Genomic DNA, 18,479 nt, shown 5'->3' on the forward strand with positions numbered 1-18,479 from the left:
CAGCTGAACTATTTCAAATCCTAAAAGATGATGCATGAAAGTGCTGCACTCAATATGCCAGCAAATTTGGAAAACTCAGCAGTGGCCACAGGACTGGAAAAGGTCAGTTTTCATTCCAATCCCAAAGAAATGCAAAGCCAAAGAATGCTCAAACTACCGCACAATTGCACTCATCTCACACTCTAGCAAAGTAATGCTCAAAATTCTCCAAGCCAGGCTTCAACTTCAAGCCAAGTGAATTATGAACTTCCAGATTTTCAAGTTGGATTTAGAAAAGGCAGAGGAACCAGAGATCAAATTGCTAACATCTGTTCATTGGATCATCGATAAAGCAAGAGAGGTCCAGAAAAACATTTACTTCTGCTTTATTGACTATGCCAAAGCTTTGACTGTGTGGATCACACCCAACTCTGGAAAATTCTTAAAGAGATGGGAATACCAGATCACCTGATCTGCCTCTTGAGAAATCTGTTTGCAGGTCAGGAAGCAGCGGTTAGAACTGGATATGGAACAACAGACTGGTTCCAAATTGGGAAAGGAGTACGTCAAGGCTGTATATTGTCACCCTGCTTATTTAACTTATATGCACAGTACATCATGAGAAATGCTGGCCTGGATGAAGTACAAGCTGGAATCAAGATTGCCAGGGGAAGTATCAATACCTCAGATATGCAGATGACACCACCCTTATGGCAGAAAGTGAAGAAGAACGGAAGAGCCTCTTGATGAAAGTGAAAGAGGAGAGTGAAAAAGTTGGCTTCAAACTCAACATTCAGAAAACTAAGATCATGGTATCTAGTCCCATCACTTCATGGCAAATAGATGGGGAAGCAATGGAAACAGTGACAGACTTTATTTTGGGGGGCTCCAAAATCACTGCAGATGGTGACTCTAGCCATGAAATTAAAAGATGTTTGCTCCTTGGAAGAAAAGTTATGACCAACCTAGACAGCATATAAAAAAGCAGAGACATTACTTTGCCAACAAAGGTCCATCTAGTCAAAGTTATGTTTTTTCCAGTAGTCATGGATGGATGTGAGAGTTGGACTATAAAGAAAGCTGAGCAACAAAGACCTGATGCTTTTAAACTGTGGTGTCGGAGAAGTCTCTTGAGAGTCCCTTGGACTGCAAGGAGATCCAACCAGTCCATCCTAAAGGAAATCAGTCCTGAATATTCATTGGAAGGACTGATATTGAAGCTGAAACTCCAATACTTTGGCCACCTGATGTGAAGAACTGACTCATTTGAAAAGACCCTGATACTGGGAAAGATTGAAGGCAGGAGGAGAAGGGGACAACAGAAAATGAGATGGTTGGATGGCATCACTGACTCAATGGACATGAGTTTGAGTAAACTCCGGGAGTTGATGATGGACAGGGAAGCCTGGCGTACTGCAGTCCATGGGGTCACAGAGAGTCAGACACAACTGAGTGACTGAACTGAACTGAACTGAAGATGCTAGACAAGTCAAATTTAGCTAAACCTAGATCCTCAGTCCGGAGAAGGCAATGGCACCCCACTCCAGTACTCTTGCCTGGAAAATCCCATGGACGCAGGAGCCTGGTAGGCTGCAGTCCATGGGATCGCTAAGAGTCGGACACGACTGAGCGACTTCACTTTCACTTTTCCCTTTCATGCACTGGAGAAGGAAATGGCAACCCACTCCAGTATTCTTGCCTGGAGAATCCCAGGGATGGCGGAGCCTGGTGGGCTTCCATCTATGGGGTTGCACAGAGTTGGACATGACTGAAGCGACTTAGCAGCAGCAGCAGCAGATCCTCAGTCTGCAAGCTAAATGATACACCCAGAGGCACCATGACAGTTCCAAAGCACTATCAAAAGACCAAGTAGTGGGTGGTTCCCCAAATGTTGGAATGATCCTCCCACTCATTAGCATGCGAAATCACCCCAGTCACAAAAACGAACCACACATTTCATTGTCACCAAATTCACCCATTGCGATGGCACACACTCTGTGGACGGTTCTCTCTGAATCTGAACAAATCTACCTCTTACCTATCACTGTGTCTCTCACTGAATTTTTTTACAGTAAGACATCAAGAACCTGAGCTTCATTAGGTCCTAAAACCAGGCACCATGGGTTTTGGCCAGGCTCAAGTCCCAGTCAGACATGATTGAGTGACTAAGCATAGCACAGAGTCCCTGCCATGTGGGTTTGAATCCCAATCTTAGGTAAACAGTTTCAAACACAACTTTCAGAAATGGAAAGATGATGACCTGCCCAATCAAACAGTGGCATAAATGGAGAGAGGAGATGAAGGACGGGAGGAAAAAGCAGTGTGAAAAACATGCCAAGGAGACCGCTCCATAACTTGCTGGAAAAACTGCTAACTGCCTGACCTGTGCCCACAATTTTCATTGACCTGATCCTTGGCACAAAGGAGGTTAAGAACAGAAGAATCCTCACTTGCTTGGGCAACAGCTACCAGGGCATAGGGGATAGCAGATAGTGGAGCCTTTAGGACACATTGGAAAATAGCTCCTGCCAGAGTCCCTCAATTGCACCCACTACCACTTGCCTGTTTGCAGGGGGTTCAAGGAAACAAGAAACGAAAGATTGTAAAGGAATTAAGATTTTGTTAGCCATATGTCCTTCCAGCCATAGGGGCAAGGACCTCCTACCTTAACTAGAGGTCTCCTGGAATGTGAGACTGAGCCATGTGAATTTTCTACTGAGTTTGTTTTGCTGTTCCAGTTTCCAGTATGCTGGTCTTCTTGTCACTTCCACTGCACTGGGTTTCCTTTGTGTTCACCTTCCACCACATGAGCTTTCACTGAGTTAGGCTTCTGCTGTGCTTGGCCTCTGCCTCGTGGGGGTTGACCTGAGGTTGTTTCAGCCAGGTTACATCCTGGTCATGGCACCAGATATGTCGGGAGTGGGGCATCGGGGAGGGTGTAATTTCCTTGGTTCTGTCTCACTGCAGCAAAGATTTAAAATGGTGGACCAGTGTTACAGCTCAGTTACAGATCAGTTTTATTTGGCAAGAAAGGATAGTACACCCTCAAGGTGTGAGGGCAGGCAGACCCCAAAGGAGAGGCCTTAATCTGTCTTGGCTTCCTCCTTTTATTCATTTATCTCCTCCCCACTGAGCCTTCCCTATGTAAATTGGGCTGGCCAAGAAGGGGGTGTGTTTGTTTCACCTGAAGTTCTCACTCTGGTCCGCAGGTTTTCTTTTGTTCCATTTTCGTGGGCTTTTCCCTTTCTTTGTCTTTTAGCTACCACCATTTTGGACTCCTTTTTGCTATTCTAACTACCTAACAACTTTATTTGGACAGTCAGCTGACCAAGAAGATGGCAGACTAACATCTCAAAATAACCATTTTGTTGGGGCCTGGATGCCAGATTCTTTCATGGATCAGAGATGGAGGGGGTGAGGTAAGGAAACAAAGTTGAAAGTGAAAGTGTTAGTTGCTCAGTCGTGTCTGACTCTTTGTGACCCCATGGACTATAGTCTACAAGGCTCCTCTGTCTGTGGGATTTTCCAGGCAAGAATACTGGAGTGGGTTGCCATTCCCTTCTCCATGGGATCTTCCCTACACAGGGATGGAACCTGGGTCTCCCACATTGCTGGAAGATTCTTTACTGTCTGAGTCACCAGGGAAGCTAAAGTAGAAGACCATTTATTTCTTGCAAATATCTTCTAGAATGGCAAGCCCCGGATAGAGATATGCGAATTCCACTTCCTTACAGGCACTAGTTTTAAAGAACCCACCTGCCAATGCAAGAGACATAAGAGACACAGGTTCGATCCCTGGGTTGGGAAGATCCCCTGGACAAGGGCGTGGCAACCCACTCCAGTATTCTTGCCTGGAGAATCCCATGGACAGAGGAGCCTGGTGGGCTACAGTCCATAGGGTCATAAAGAAGTTGACATGACTAAAGTGACTTAACACATAGACACAGCCATTTCGCAGGTGGTGTGAAATGGAATATCTCCTGTCATATCAATAAACAAGGATGCCACAGGTATGTGCAGTTCCGGCCACCCTCTCTCCCCCAAATGTGAACTTCTGAGCCACCCCGGGCAAGCAGCAGGCAAGTGGTACCATTGTCTATACAAGGAACTTAAGAATGTCACAGTCCTTCACTGGTAGGCAGGGTCAGGTTATCTTCCTATGAGCTCAACAAAGGCACTTTAGTTTAAGGGCGTGGGGGTGGGCAGGATTCCCTGAAGCAGGGATGTTATTATGCTATAATAACAAAAGCGTCAACCTCCCCCTCCCACACACACACAAGGATTAAAGTCACAGAAACAGATCCAGTATGAAGTCAAAATTAACCCTTCCCCGTTACAGACCGTGACAGTATAAACCTAGAACATAGAGATATTTTGATAATTCACTCTCCAGAGGGAGTAAAATTATCCCCCATAAAAAAGTAACAACTGTATATATCTATATATATCTGAGTCAGTTTGCTGTACACCTAAAACTAACACAATATTGTAAATCAACTATACTTTAAAAGTAAATAAATAAAAACAAAATTGTCTTTCAGCAAATACAGGTCTCTTTCTGGGAGGAAATTCTACTTTTAAGAAATATGATGTTCTCTGTTTCTTCTCTAAAGGGGATTTTGCATTCTGGCTTATCTCAAATTCCTCTCCTCCACTCTGGCCTATAGGAGGAGAGATCACTGTAGATAAGAACAGCCACACATTCTCTTTCAACAGTCCGGGAGTATAGAAGAGGCCAGAACTGGGTGAGGTCACACAGAGGCTTCCCTTTCCTCCTCCGTGTTCAGGTATTCTCATCTTCTCCAGATCTAGGGAGCCTTCCAGCTAGGGACAGCTGGACACCTCTTGCCTCCTCGCCACCCACTTCCTTTTGCCACCCCTTCCTCTCGCCAGCCCCTTGCCCGCGCAGATGCTGAAGGGAGTCATGAAATTCTGGCCAAAGTGGCTTCAGGTTTCCTGGGGAGAGAGAAGACCTCCCATGCCTTCCCCTTCCCATGATTACTTGTTATGTGACTTTTGCTAACCTCCTCAGGCTTCCCAGGTGGTGCTAGTAGTAAAATAACCCAACTGCCAATGCAGGAGGTATGAGACAAGGGTTCGATCCCTGGGTTGAGAAGATCCCCTGGAGGAGGGCATGGCAACCCATTCTTGTATTCTAGCCTGGAGAATCCCATGGACAGAGGAGTCTGGAGGGCCACAGTCCATAGGGTCGCAAAGTGAAAAGTGAAAGTCATTCAGTCGTGTCCGACTCTTTGTGACCCTGGAATTCTCCAGGCCAGGATACTGGAGTGGGTAGCCTTTCCCTTCTCCAGGGATCTTCCCAACCCATGTCTCCTGCACTGTGGGTGGATTCTTTACCGCCCACAATGGGAAGCCCAAGAATACTGGAGTGGGTAGCCTATCACTTCTCCAGAGGATCTTCCTGACCCAGGAATCGAAACAGAGTCTCCTGAATTGCAGGTGGATTTTTTACCAACTGAGCTATCAGGGTCACAAAGAGTCAGATACAACTGAAGCAACTTAGCACAAATGCATGGGCTATTCACGGACTTGGCTGGAGTATCAGCATCAGTGCTATAGTGGCTTTCTCTGCTGCTTTATAGACAGAAAAGTTCTTATCAGCAAAGGCTCACTATCCCAAGCAGCCCCCCAAAGAGAGTGTGTGTGCGTGCTCAGTTGTGTCTGGACTGTAGCCTGCCAGGCTTCTCTGTCAGTGGGATTTCCTAGGCAAGATCTGGAGTGGGTTGGTATTTCCTTCTCCCAAGGATCTTCCCACCCCAGGGATAGAACCAGCTAAGTGAAGTTGCTCAGTCGTGTCTGACTCTTTGCAACCCCATGGACTGTAGTCTACGCTCCTCTGTCCATGGGATTTTCCAGGCAAGAGTACTGGAGTGGGTTGCCATTTCCTTCTCCAAGGGATCTTCCTGACCCAGGGATTGAACCTGGGTCTCCCGCATCTGCTGAAAAAGCAAGCGATGGCTTACTACTGGGCCAGGTGCCCTGGGCAATTCCCCAACCTTTCCTCACATGACCTTGTTTTCCTGTGGACTGAGACCAAGATGCTCCTCCCACCCTTCTTGGAAGCCAAGCCCCCTTTCATCGGTATAAGATCCACATCGCTGGATGAGAATGATTGCAGAAACTGCCTTCTCTCTCTCAGACATCTAACTAGAGACCCAGGTAAGCAGCCCAAGAAGTGGTCTCAGGAGCTGCTTCTGCTTGAGGGTTTGAGAGGGAGGATCCAGGGTGAGTGTGACTAGCCTGAGAATTGAGCCAGGCAGACATGGGCAGGGAACAGAGCTGGGGTCAGGAATGGAGCATGCAACTGCAGACAGCCCACAGGGTTGGAGAAGGAGAATCCTCCAAGTTGGGGGAGGCTTGACTCTCTCATAGGAATACAGTGCTGTCCTTTAAGGTGTGGTGTCAGACACAGGACAGGGACTGAGTTTCCCTTGTGCTGGAGGACAATAGGGCTCTGTCAACTGTGATCCAGATGAATACTGGTGGTTATTTTGGGGGTACAACTTGGCTTATTCACTGACTTATTTATTTAGTGGTTTATTCAAAAGGATCCCCTAATGAGCTGCATGAGTACTGGGTACAAAAGTATCTTATTTTCCAAATATATTTCATATCAAAAGACTCTGTATTCAAAGACAGGACTGCTAGGATTTTAGATCATTTTTGGGGTCACTACCCAGAGGGGAGGATGACACCTCTGTAGGGAGTGGGAGTCAAATGTTTGTGGGAAGAGTACATGTGAGTGTCTCCTTACTTAGAAAAGCTCTTAGGAACAGGGACATCTTTCTGGTTGACCTGCAGGGAGACTGTAAGCCAGGGAGGCTACAGGTGGGAGCTGGGGTCCTCTTCTAAGGCGATGCTTTTCCTCCTTTCTCACTTGCCTCATTCAGGTTCCTCCAGGGGAGTGCGGTCATCATGGCTCTGAAGTCTCTGGTCATGTTGCCACTGCTGGTCCTGGTGCTGGTGCTGGTGCGGGTCCAGCCTTCCCTGGGCAAGGAATCTGCAGCCGCCAAGTTTGAGCGGCAGCACATTGACTCCAGCACCTCCTCCGTCAGCAGCTCCAACTACTGCAACGAGATGATGACGAGCCGGAATCTGACCCAAGATCGATGCAAGCCGGTGAACACCTTTGTGCATGAGTCCCTGGCTGATGTCCAGGCCGTGTGCTCCCAGAAAAATGTTGCCTGCAAGAATGGGCAGACTAACTGCTACCAGAGCTACTCTGCCATGAGCATCACAGACTGCCGCGAGACTGGCAACTCCAAGTACCCCAACTGTGCCTACCAGACCACCCAGGCAGAGAAACACATCATTGTGGCTTGCGAGGGAAACCCATACGTGCCAGTTCACTACGATGCTTCAGTGTAGATCTCCACCTGAGGCCAGAGCAGCAAGTTGTGCCACTTCATCACAAAGGCATCTGCCTCTCCCCTCATGTTTTCTTGCCCTGGGGCAATAGCTCAAGTTAGTTAGGGCTCTTATCTCTGCACACCTTACTAGAAACACACACACAGGATTCCCTGGCATGAGGGCAATAACTCAAGCTAGTTAAGTCTTCTATCCAACCCACACTTGCTCCCCTGGCCTGAGTCTTGCCCCTGGTGGTTTGGTGGGTGAGGAGTGGGTTGTGAGATGGGACCTGTGTTAACCAAATCACTGCTTCTTTCAATAAAACGTACTTGCAACCACCTGAATTCCTGATGCTGTCCCCACCTGGGTACTGTTCGTGTGATTGCTCTCTTGCCAGGAATGGGAAGCGTGAATCCGGTTATCTGTGGTGAGAAGGGAATGGAATCCTTAAATGCCACCTCTTCTGACTTTAGGTTTTCACAGCCCTAAGATAATTCCTCTCCTTGTAGGTTCCTTGATACCCAGTATAAACGTGTGGGCGATTTTAGCTAAAAAGAATCTATAGCCTGGGACACTGTCATGCTGGGTGAGCTGACAGAGGGTGAAGCTCACATACAAAAATCTCTGGCACAGAAGGAAAGATCATGTGACCCAGGGGGAGACCCTGTTTGGCCTCAGGGGCAGAGGAAGACTGTATGAAATTACGACCTAAGATTTCCATTTTCCTTTTTTTGAGGGAGCTATTACTAAATCAGAAAGATGGTCCTCTCTTACTTGCAACTTGGAATCCTTCATTCAGAAGCTATAAAGGACCTCAGGGATCACCAAATGAGGGGAGGATTTCAGATAAGTAGATTTCAGCTTGTGGACCAACTCTAATTAGAAGTGCCTGCCTAGAATGTGTACAAAAATGCCTAAACAGTGATATGATGGAGCAGTGGTCTCTACCAAAGTCTCCACGGAGGTGAGTGTATATGTGCCACCCATTGGCTATCCCGACCTAAAGAAAGCCCTGCCTTTTACAGGGGGAAACCTGAGTCTTAGCAAGGTTAAGTGACCTGTTCCTGGTGGCTGCTAGTTAGTGTCAGATTGAGACCAAACCTGGGTGTCCTGGCCTCCCTGTTGTTGCTCTTTCTGCTACTGGAGTCTCCTCAAGGTGAAATCCCCTAGTCTTCCTCCTTCGCTGAGAGCTGTGGAGTCATGGCTTTCTCTGCCTGAGCTGCTGGGGGTTCTCACAGTTTCCCAGTACACTTGGCTGCGAGCCTGCTCACTTTTCCACAACTCTTTATTATATCCATTGAAAAGACTAGACTCGGCTTTTGTTACCACTTAATCATTTCACATGACTTCCTGTTTATACGTGCATCTGGCTCTAGACAAGGTCATAGAACTAGAGAAAGATCCTACTGCCAACCAGTTTGACCAGTTCTGTCATCATGTGTACTACATTTATAAATGGTGGAATTGATTGTGTTTTTAGGTAAAGTGAATGCTTAACCCTGGGGTCTGTGGGGCATAGGGGCAGATAGCTGATTCGGTGGAGGAGGGCATAAAAGGGAAATTTTGTTTCTAGATCTGTTTTCCTTAGATAGAATTTTTCTTAAGTTCTTCTCATTATTGTTTCCAAACCAGCAGTTCCTCTTTTCCCTCCTTCTAGAGCTAAGAGAACACTTTAGTGGAGGTTCGAATATTCACTTGGAGTTTTGCTGCATCTGTTCTGCACAGTCACCAGCTCTGACTACTGGTTCCCTGCAGGTTCTGGGCCAGGGGACCATGTGAGCCTCCATCTGGGGAATTAAGTGATAGGTGGCAACAGATGGTCTGGGTGCAACCCTGCACAGCCAGGGAACCAGAGGGTGTGGTTGGGGGTCGGGCGGGAAGTGCTCTGAACAGGACACCAAAAGGGGAAAGATCAAGTCTTGTCCTAGAGACATTAGGCAGAGTCAAGGAGAAACAGCAGTTGTTGGGAGACAAATCAGAGATCTCTTTGCAGGGGACCTTCCTGGCAGTCATCAGTTAAGACTCCAGGCTTCCACTGCAGGAGCCTGGATTCTATCCTTGGTCTACGAACTAAGATCCCACATACCACGTGGTGTGGCCAAAAAAAAGGTTTCCCTCCTGTTGAGGAGTCTTGCTACCCCATAAATAAAGGAGTACAGAGATCCAACCAGTCCATCCTAAAGGAGATCAGTCCTGGGTGTTCATTGGAAGGACTGATGTTGAAGCTGAAACTCCAATACTTTGGCCACCTCATGTGAAGAGTTGACTCACTGGAAAAGACCCTGATACTGGGAAGGATTGGGGGAAGGAGGAGAAGGGGACAACAGAGGATGAGATGGCTGGATGGCATCACTAACTCGATGGACATGAGTTTGGGTGGACTCTGGGAGTTGGTGATGGACAAGGAGGTCTGGCGTGCTGCGATTCATGGGGTCTCGAAGAGTCGGACATGACTGAGTGACTGAACTGAACTGAAAGCTCAACATTCAGAAAACTAAGATTATGGCATCTGGTCCCATCACTTCATGGAAAATAGATGGAGAAACAGTGGAAATAGTGTCAGACTTTATTTTTGGGGGCTCCAAAATCACTGCTGATGGTGATTGCAGCCATGAAATTAAAAGACACTTACTCCTTGGAAGGAAAGTTATGACCAACCTAGATAGCATATTAAAAAGCAAAGACATTATTTTGCCAACAAAGGTCCTTCTAGTCAAGGCTATGGTTTTTCCAGTAGTCATGTATGGATGTGAGAGTTGAACTGTGAAGAAAGCTGAACGCTGAAGAATCGATGCTTTTGAACTGTGGTGTTGGAGAAGACTCTTGAGAGTTCCTTGGACTGCAAGGAGATCCAACCAGTCCATCCTAAAGGAGATCAGTCCTGGGTGTTCATTGGAAGGACTGATGTTGAAGCTGAAACTCCAATACTTTGGCCACCTCATGCGAAGAATTGACTCATTGGAAAAGACCCTGATGCTGGGAAGGATTGGGGGCAGGAGGAGAAGGGGATGACAGAGGATGAGATGGCTGGATGGCATCACCGACTCAATGGACATGAGTTTGGGTAAACTCCGGGAGTTGATGATGGACAGGGAGGCCTGGTGTGCTGCGATTCATGGGGTTGCAAAGAGTTGGACTCGACTGAGCGACTGAACTGAACTGAACTGAACCTCTTCCAGAAGACTAACCCAGGCAGATTAATCTGAAAACTGAGGTGGTAACGTGTTAAGATGAGTATCTGCATCATGACAGAAATGATCATATCTAGTGATTCTTCTAAGAAGGATAGTGTTAATTTTCAGAAGATTCTTCAAACCAAACAAGCTCCAGGAATTCTGCATTCTTGGTGGACAGGTAAAATGCCTCCCAGCGCACTCCTTGCTCCTGCAGTCTTACCTGTACCAACAAAACCACAGTGTCTTCTGCCTCTTTGGACAGGCTGATATTCTCCTCTCTCTGTGATAAATTTCCCTTCAATTCCAGCAGCCAGTAGTCTTCCAGCCTGAAACAGATCAGTCATCCACACCTTAACTGAGTCCTTCAATGAACAGAGTACAGGACCATCACGTCAGGTTCTTTCTTTCCAAATGCTGCCGCGTCAGTATTTTGCATTTGGAGCTTTCTCGTTAACTGGAATATGAAAGGCGGCTCCCAATCTCCACTCTTGCCTCCTTAGCCTGATTCAGCCCTCAGAGAGCAAGTGGGAGCACTAAGGAGTGCTCATCTTTCTGTCTGTGATGAAATGCACTTCAGTACTGGTTTGGGGAATTGATCATGAATATGAGACAGCCCTCCATGTGCATGATTCATGATGCATGATGGAGGTCCTGGTAGAAGGTACAGAATGAGAGTGAACTTCCTGTAGACTAGACCATGACACTCCTGGAAGCACTTCAAAACTGTCTCCCAGGAACTACTTTCTAGGGGACAAATCGCAAGCACGTCTGCAAAGCATTCAGTAAATTCCCATGTACTTTGGGTTTCTTTGTGGCTTGTAACAAGTGTAGGTAGGATAGCTTCATCTCACTTCCTCAATGCCTTTGAAATTTATTCCAAGTTGTTGTGTGAATCAATGGTTCATTTCTTTTTATTGCTGTGGATGTTCCACAGCTTATTTATCCATTCACCTGTTGGACATTTGCACTGTTTCCATTCTGGGTGATTATGCAGATAGCTGCTTTGAACACCTAAGTGCATATTTCTGTGTGAACTGGTGGAAGAATAAACACATAAATCAATGGAACAGCATAGAGAGGCCAGAGACATACCCACACAAATACAGTCAAATGATTTTTTTTTTAATTTATTTTTGGCTGTGCTGGGTCTTTATGGCTGCGTGCAGGTGAGTGGAGGCTACTCTCTCTCTAGTTGCAACGTGAGGACTTCTAGCTGCGGGGTTTCTCTTGTTGCAGACCACTGGCTCTAAGGTGCCCGGCCTTCAGTAGTTGCAGCTTGTAGGCTATAAAGCAGGGGCTCAGTAGTTGTGGTGCACAGGGAGCAGCTTGTAAAGAAACATATTGAGGAAAGAACTGATTTTTAAAAAAACATCCCTCTTTATACTAATTTTTGAAGGAATTGCAAGAGTACATGGAGGCTGTAAAAACACTAAGTACTGGGCACCATACTACTGAGTTTAGGTAAAATACCAGGCTTGCCATAGAGGCTGCCCACCATTCCTGAAAGCCCAAGAAAAGAAGGTGGAATCCTGGAAAAGCAGAGTTCTATTTCTTGTGAGAAAAACAAAATAAAACGAATGTTTCTCCTACTCCTGAGTGACCTGATTTAGTTATAACCCTCCAGGTAGTCAACAGAACCCAGGGAACTAGGCACGCAAGTGTGCCATCATTTCTGATCTTGTTTTCTCATCCTTTTTTACCTCTAAGTCTCATCCATACTTCCTGACACCACATTATAATTCCCTCTGTCTTTCTTCTAATCTCCTGTGCCTTCTTCATCACCTGTACTGTCCCAGCTTCAAGGCTCCCACCTACCCAAGGTCTGACTGAGAACAGATCCAGGTGGTGGGTCTAGAACTTAGAAGCTGCTGTCTGTGAAATCCCTCAAACCACTGGTAGACACCACAAAACAATTGTCCTAACAGTAGGGAACAGGTTAACTTTATGCATTGTATCCTCACTTCAGAAAAGTTGTCAAACTACATTTAAAGACCTAAATATAAGGATGCCTTAACAGATACAACTTAGTGACTAAACATCACCTCCACTATCACTTAGTTCCTTGGGATGCTTATGAAACTTCTTTTTATAATCTCTTTTACAGGTTGAATTGTGTTCTCCCAAAATTTATGTGTTTAAAGCCCTACCTTGTTGGAAATGTGAGATGTATTTGAAGTGAAGCTCTTTAAAGAAGTGAATAAATTAAAATGAGCCCTTAGGTGGGCCCTAATCCAGTGTGACTGGTGTCCTTATAATAAGAGGAAATTTGAACACGGAGAGACACCAGGGGTGCCAGACTGCTGTGGCAAGTCACTGTGGTGGGGTGGGGAGAGCAAGACAGGAAGTTGAAAGCTAGCTAGAAAGGGGACTATTTGAGGATTTTTTTTTAGAGAAGTGAAGTGAAGTCACTCAGTCGTGAAGCTTGTAGTCATCCAAAAGGAAGATGGAACTACTTTTATGATATACCAGGAATTTCATTAAACCCCTTTTATATGTATGTTTGTGTCTACATTAGGTCATGCAGGTCTTGAAACCACTCCAAGAACTAGTAATAATTACTTTTTGTTAAACATTCCAGTTTTCTTGGTTGTTTTTTCCACTTAGCTTGAAGCTACTATTGACTGGGTCTTTTTCACATTTCTGTATCTGGTGATTTTCAGGGTGCAAGACAGTGGAGTTTGGTAGATTCTATAAAAGTAAGTAAATAGACATAGTATCTTATCTTAGTGTCGACTTAAAAATTAGCCACAACCTTAAAGTAGAGAGTGTTTCACTTGGTGTGAATGTTTAGGACCCCCAGCCTGGGAGACAACATCTCAGTAGCCCTGAGAGACTGCTTTGAGGAGGTGAGAGAGGGAGTCAGGCTATATACAAGTTTGCAACAAAGCAAGACAGGCAGTTGGAACATCAAAGATTATTGTTAAGTAAGGAAAACCACATGTCAAGTTAAGGGGTTTAGTCTTCTTCTACATGTGGGAGGGCTTCCCAGGTGGCACTAGTGGTAAAGAACCTGCCTGCCAATGAAGTTGAGATATAAGAGAACTGGGTTTGATCTCTGGGTCTGGAAGATCCCTGGAGAAGAAAATGGCAACCCACTCCAGTATTCTTGACCGCAGAATCCCAAGGACAGAGGAGCCTAGTGGGCTGCAGTCCATCGGGTCACACAGAGTCGAACATGACATAGCAGCAGCAGCAACCTATGTATGGGAAGATGCAAGAGTCTGAGATTGTTGAAGTCATTCCTTGCATATGCATCTCAGTTATCTGAGGCCAACATCCTGCATTTTTACAGAAATGTTCTCTTCTCGAATTCCCTCAGGTCACATTGGAGGGCTGTAATCACTGATGACTATGACATCCTTAAGTTCCTCATGTAGGGAGTGGTGCTGCTTGTTGGCATGACTCAAATTCACATTTAGGGGCCAGAATCTCAGATAGCTGTGGCACTTCTTGTCCACCACATGGCAGGAAATATTTCATTTCATGTTAGTAAATGAGGCACTGATTATCTGCAGAGGTAAGTAAATTGCACAGGTAGTAAATGTTTGTGCTGAAATTGTTTTTTAACTTTTTATTTTGAAATAATTTCAGATGCACAGAATGGCTGCAAAAAATGATACAAAGAATTCCTGTACACCATTTGTCTATATTCTCTAAGCAATAACATATTTCCTATTTGCTTTATTGTTGTTGTTTAGTTGCTAAGTTGTGTCCAACGCTTTTTAGATCCCATAGACTGTAGCCCACCAGCCTCCTCTGTCCATGGGATTTCCCAGGCAAGAATACTGGAGTAAGTTGCCTTTTCTTTCTTCAGGGGATCTTCCCAACCCAGGGATTGAACTTGTGTCTCCTGCATTGGCAGGTGCTTTACCACTGGGCCACCGGGGAGCCTCATTTGCTGTATTAATCATATATTTATGTACAGATATATAATTTTTTTCTGAATATTTGAGAATAAGTTATGGACATGTTGCCCTTTTTCCTAAGTACACTATACATTTCCTAAAAACAAGAACGTTCTTTGTACAAGGGTTTAATATAAGTATACTTATCAAAATCAGGAAATTTGTGCTGAAACTATACTATTATCTAACTTTCAGACTATATTCAACTTTCGTCAACTGCTATCTTTAACAAAAGAAAAAAATTTTTTTTCTGTTTCAGGATACCATCCAGGCTCATACCATGCATTTAGTCATGTCTCATAGTCTCTTTTAATATGTGCTGTGAAGGTGCTGTGTTTAGTTACTCAGTCATGTCTGACTCTTTGTGATCCCCATGGCCTGTAGACTGCCAGGCTCTACTGTCCTTGGGGATTCTCCAGGCAGGAATACTGGAGTGGGTTGCCATGCCCTCCTCCAGGGGATTTTCCCAAGCCAGGGATCAAACCCAGGTCTACAGCATTGCAGGCGGATTCTTTACCATCTGAACCGCCAGGGAAACCCTTTTTAAATATGTGTCTCCTTTAATTCAGTCTTTCTTTGTCTTTCACGATTGTGATATTTTGATGGTTATGGGTTGGTTCATTTGTAAAATGTCTTTAAATTTGTAGTCGTGTAACTTTTTTTTTTTGGCCGCATCACAAGGCATGTGGAATCTTCCTTCTCTGACCAGGGATCAAACCCACGCCATCTGCATTGGAATCATGGAGTCTTAACCACTGGACTACCAGGGAAGTCATATACTTGTCTAATTTTTTCCACTCTTGATTGGAAGTTGTTTATGCATTTTAGCATCTTTTATTTATATATTAGAAGCCCACCAGTGGGAATCCCCTGGCGTTTCAGTGGCTGGGACTCTATGCTTCCATAGGAGGGAAGAGAGGTTTGATCCCTGGTTGGGGAACTAAGATCCTATGTGTGGTATGGCCAAAAAAATTACAAAAGAAAGAGAGAAACCCACTAGTGTCAGACATTGTACTAGGAATTGTCAGGCAATGTACTAGGAGTTAAGGATCTAAAATTACAAATAACATTGCTTTTTTTTTTGCCTACACAACGATGTTGTGCTTTCATACCAATCAGATTGGCAAAAATGCTGGACCATTATACTCTTTTGTTTTGCCATAGACAAATAATTGAGCTACAAAGACTCATATACCATAGTTTCTGGTGAGAGAGTGAAATTTAAATGATCAATGGTTCAGTTACTACATGTGTGTAACAAATTATCCCCAAACTTGGTGGCATAAAACAATCATTTCTTATGCTCCCTGTGATCCAACAGTTCAGATAGGACACAGTGGGAGCAGCTTGTCTCTGTTCCAATGTCTGAGGCTGCAGATGGAAGACTGAGAGGTTGGGAGCTGGAATCATCTGAAGGTTTATTCACCCATATGTTGAATGGTTCGTGTTGGCTGATACCTTAGCTGGACCTGTTGGCTGGATTATCTATACAAGGCCTCCAAGTGGCACCATCTTCTTCATAGCATGATGATTGGATCCAAGTGTGGGTGTCCCACAACATAGAGAGAAAGTCAGGCAGAAGCTGTATCACCTGTATGACCTGGCTTTGGAAGTCATACAGTGTCATTCTCACCACATTCTGTTCATTAGAAGAGAGTTTCTAAGACTAAGCCATACTCAGGAAAGAGAACATAGACCTTTCTGATAGAGAAGAGTCAATATCATACTATAAGAGGAGCACAGAGAATGAGATATATTGGACACGGACATCTTTGAAAAACACAATCTGCTCCAATCAGTTTGTGAACAAAGAAGAGCAGAGAACATCTCTCATCACCCAGTTATACAAGGATTAGGTTGCAACCCACTGCAATTGCTCTCTGACAGGGCACCCTCTGGGGAACTGAGGATGAAAAACAGGATGAGATACTCTGTGCTCTGAATAAACAGGCCCCTGGATAGTTATCTCAAGAATAATGTCAATGACTCCTGATTCTTGCCCCTTCTCATACACATAAATCACTAAAATCATTAATTTGACATGTCTGTTCTTTGTGATTAACAGTAATCTTTTACCAAGATGTATGCTTGACTGTTTCCCTGGTGGCTCAGTGGTAAAGAATCTGCCTGCAATCCTCCCTGGAGAAGGAAATGGCAACCCATTCCAGTATTCTTGCCTGGAAAATCCAATGGAAGAGAAGCCTGGTGGGCTACAGTCCACAGGGTCACAAGAGTCAAACATGACTTAGTGACCGAACCACCATCACCACCATGCTTGACTACATGTATTCCCTAACCAAAATATTCTGTATAAACTGATTCCTCCCCTACCTCTTTGAAACGCTTCCTCAGAACTAACTGAGAGGCTGTCTCCCAGGCTCTAGTCCTCAGTAAGACCATGAATACAACTTAAACTCTCAACTCTTATGTTGTGTGTCTCTTTCAGTTGAGAAGTTTGAGGAAAATAGGGCAATATTTGGCAAAATTAAAAATATATATGACTTGGAAATTCCACATCTAGATATATCTTGGTAAAAACTTTTGCACACAAAGAAATGTACAAAGATATCACTGCAACTCTGCTTATTAGAGTGGAAATTTGGGAGCATCCCAAAAATCCATCAACAGACGATTGATAAATAAATAATGGTTTATTAATACACAGGAAAAAACATCAATAATAATAAAAGAACAATAAGATATATTTTAATACTGATGAATCTTAAAAAAAAACACTGCTGAATGAACAAAAACAACAACTTGCAGAATGATTTGTATTACATGATAATATTTATATTATTAAAATTGTACATGGAAACTATATTTTGTTCATGAATATATTATACATGAGGTATAAGTATAAAAAATAGGACTGGAAACACCCTAAATTTATGATTTCATTTGAGAAGAGTTAAGAGGAATGGAAATGGAGAGACGAATAAAAAGGACTCCAATGTTTTTATATATATATATTTTAAATAGTAAGCAAATAAAAAGCAATATTTATTTGTGTGCTATATATTAGTTTGTATTTATCTACACTGTTTAATTTTTGAAAAGTAATTAATCACATTAAAAATGAAAGGAGGCCATGAGAGAGGGCAAGGTATGATAAAATCTATCAAGAAGAGTGAGGAGGTCCAGAAGAATTTCCCTCCTCAAGAGCATGTGCTCTCCCTTTCCATGAGGTTCTTGGGCCTTGCTTCTGCCACCCACACACAGGTTTCCTCTATGGGCTTGCCTCACATGTAAACATCACCTTTTTTGTTTCTATTAGCCCTATGAAGATAGTGTGCAAGGGATAGGATACCCACTCCAATATTCTTGGGCTTCCCTGGTGGCTCAGTCAGTAAAGAATCTACCTGCAACACAGGAGACTTGGGTTCGATCCTTGGGTTGGGAAGACCCCCTGGAGGAGGGCATGGCAACCCACTTCAGTACTCTTGCCCGGAGAATCGCCATGGACAGAGGAGCCTGGCAGGCTGCAGTCCATGGGGTCCCAAAGAGTTGGATGTGACCAAGCACAGCACAGATAGTGTGGCATTTTCAAAACAACAACAAAAAACCCCCAAAGCATTACAAATTAAAAAGAGTATTGAATTTATCAGTGAAACGGTTTTCAATTGTATTCTTCTCCACCGTCCCCCCAACGGAACTAGTTAAAATAGCTTTCTAAGTCAATAAGTAAAGAAGTAAAAGGGGCATAATGTTTTTATTGGCTCCACCTCCTGTAGTCAATATAAAATTTTAAAAGTACAATGTCATCTGACCTGATACTCAAATTCTGTTTCCATACCCTGTGGGTAGAAGATATATATAAATTGTCTACTTAGCTCATTATCCCTGGTAACTGTGGCATCTCTAAGCCAGCACTAATGGTCCTGGAACCAGGCAGGCTTGGCCCTGGGATGCCACTATAGACAGGGACTCTAAAACCCCTTAGGGTTTCCTGTCTTTTGAGGCTCATATCTTTGTGGGGCTCCCATATATACATGTGTAGCTAAAATTGTTGTTTTCTTCTGCTAATCTGTCTTTTTATTACAGAGGG

General features: G+C 44.4%; 1 protein-coding gene across 1 annotated transcript; it reads left to right on the forward strand.

Moving 5' to 3' along the window:
* The first annotated feature begins 5,895 nt into the window (after window positions 1-5,895).
* Window positions 5,896-7,691, forward strand: LOC145512190 (ribonuclease pancreatic). Its single transcript, XM_081505818.1, has 2 exons — window positions 5,896-6,159; window positions 6,891-7,691. Exon 2 carries the CDS (start codon window positions 6,916-6,918, stop codon window positions 7,366-7,368), a length of 453 nt encoding a protein of 150 aa, XP_081361944.1. The 5' UTR covers window positions 5,896-6,159; window positions 6,891-6,915; the 3' UTR covers window positions 7,369-7,691.
* The last annotated feature ends 10,788 nt before the right edge of the window (window positions 7,692-18,479 follow it).

The sequence above is a fragment of the Giraffa tippelskirchi genome, chromosome 7 (assembly GCF_054371585.1).
Source record: "Giraffa tippelskirchi isolate mGirTip1 chromosome 7, T2T-mGirTip1v1.2.pri, whole genome shotgun sequence".
Taxonomy (NCBI): domain Eukaryota; kingdom Metazoa; phylum Chordata; class Mammalia; order Artiodactyla; family Giraffidae; genus Giraffa; species Giraffa tippelskirchi.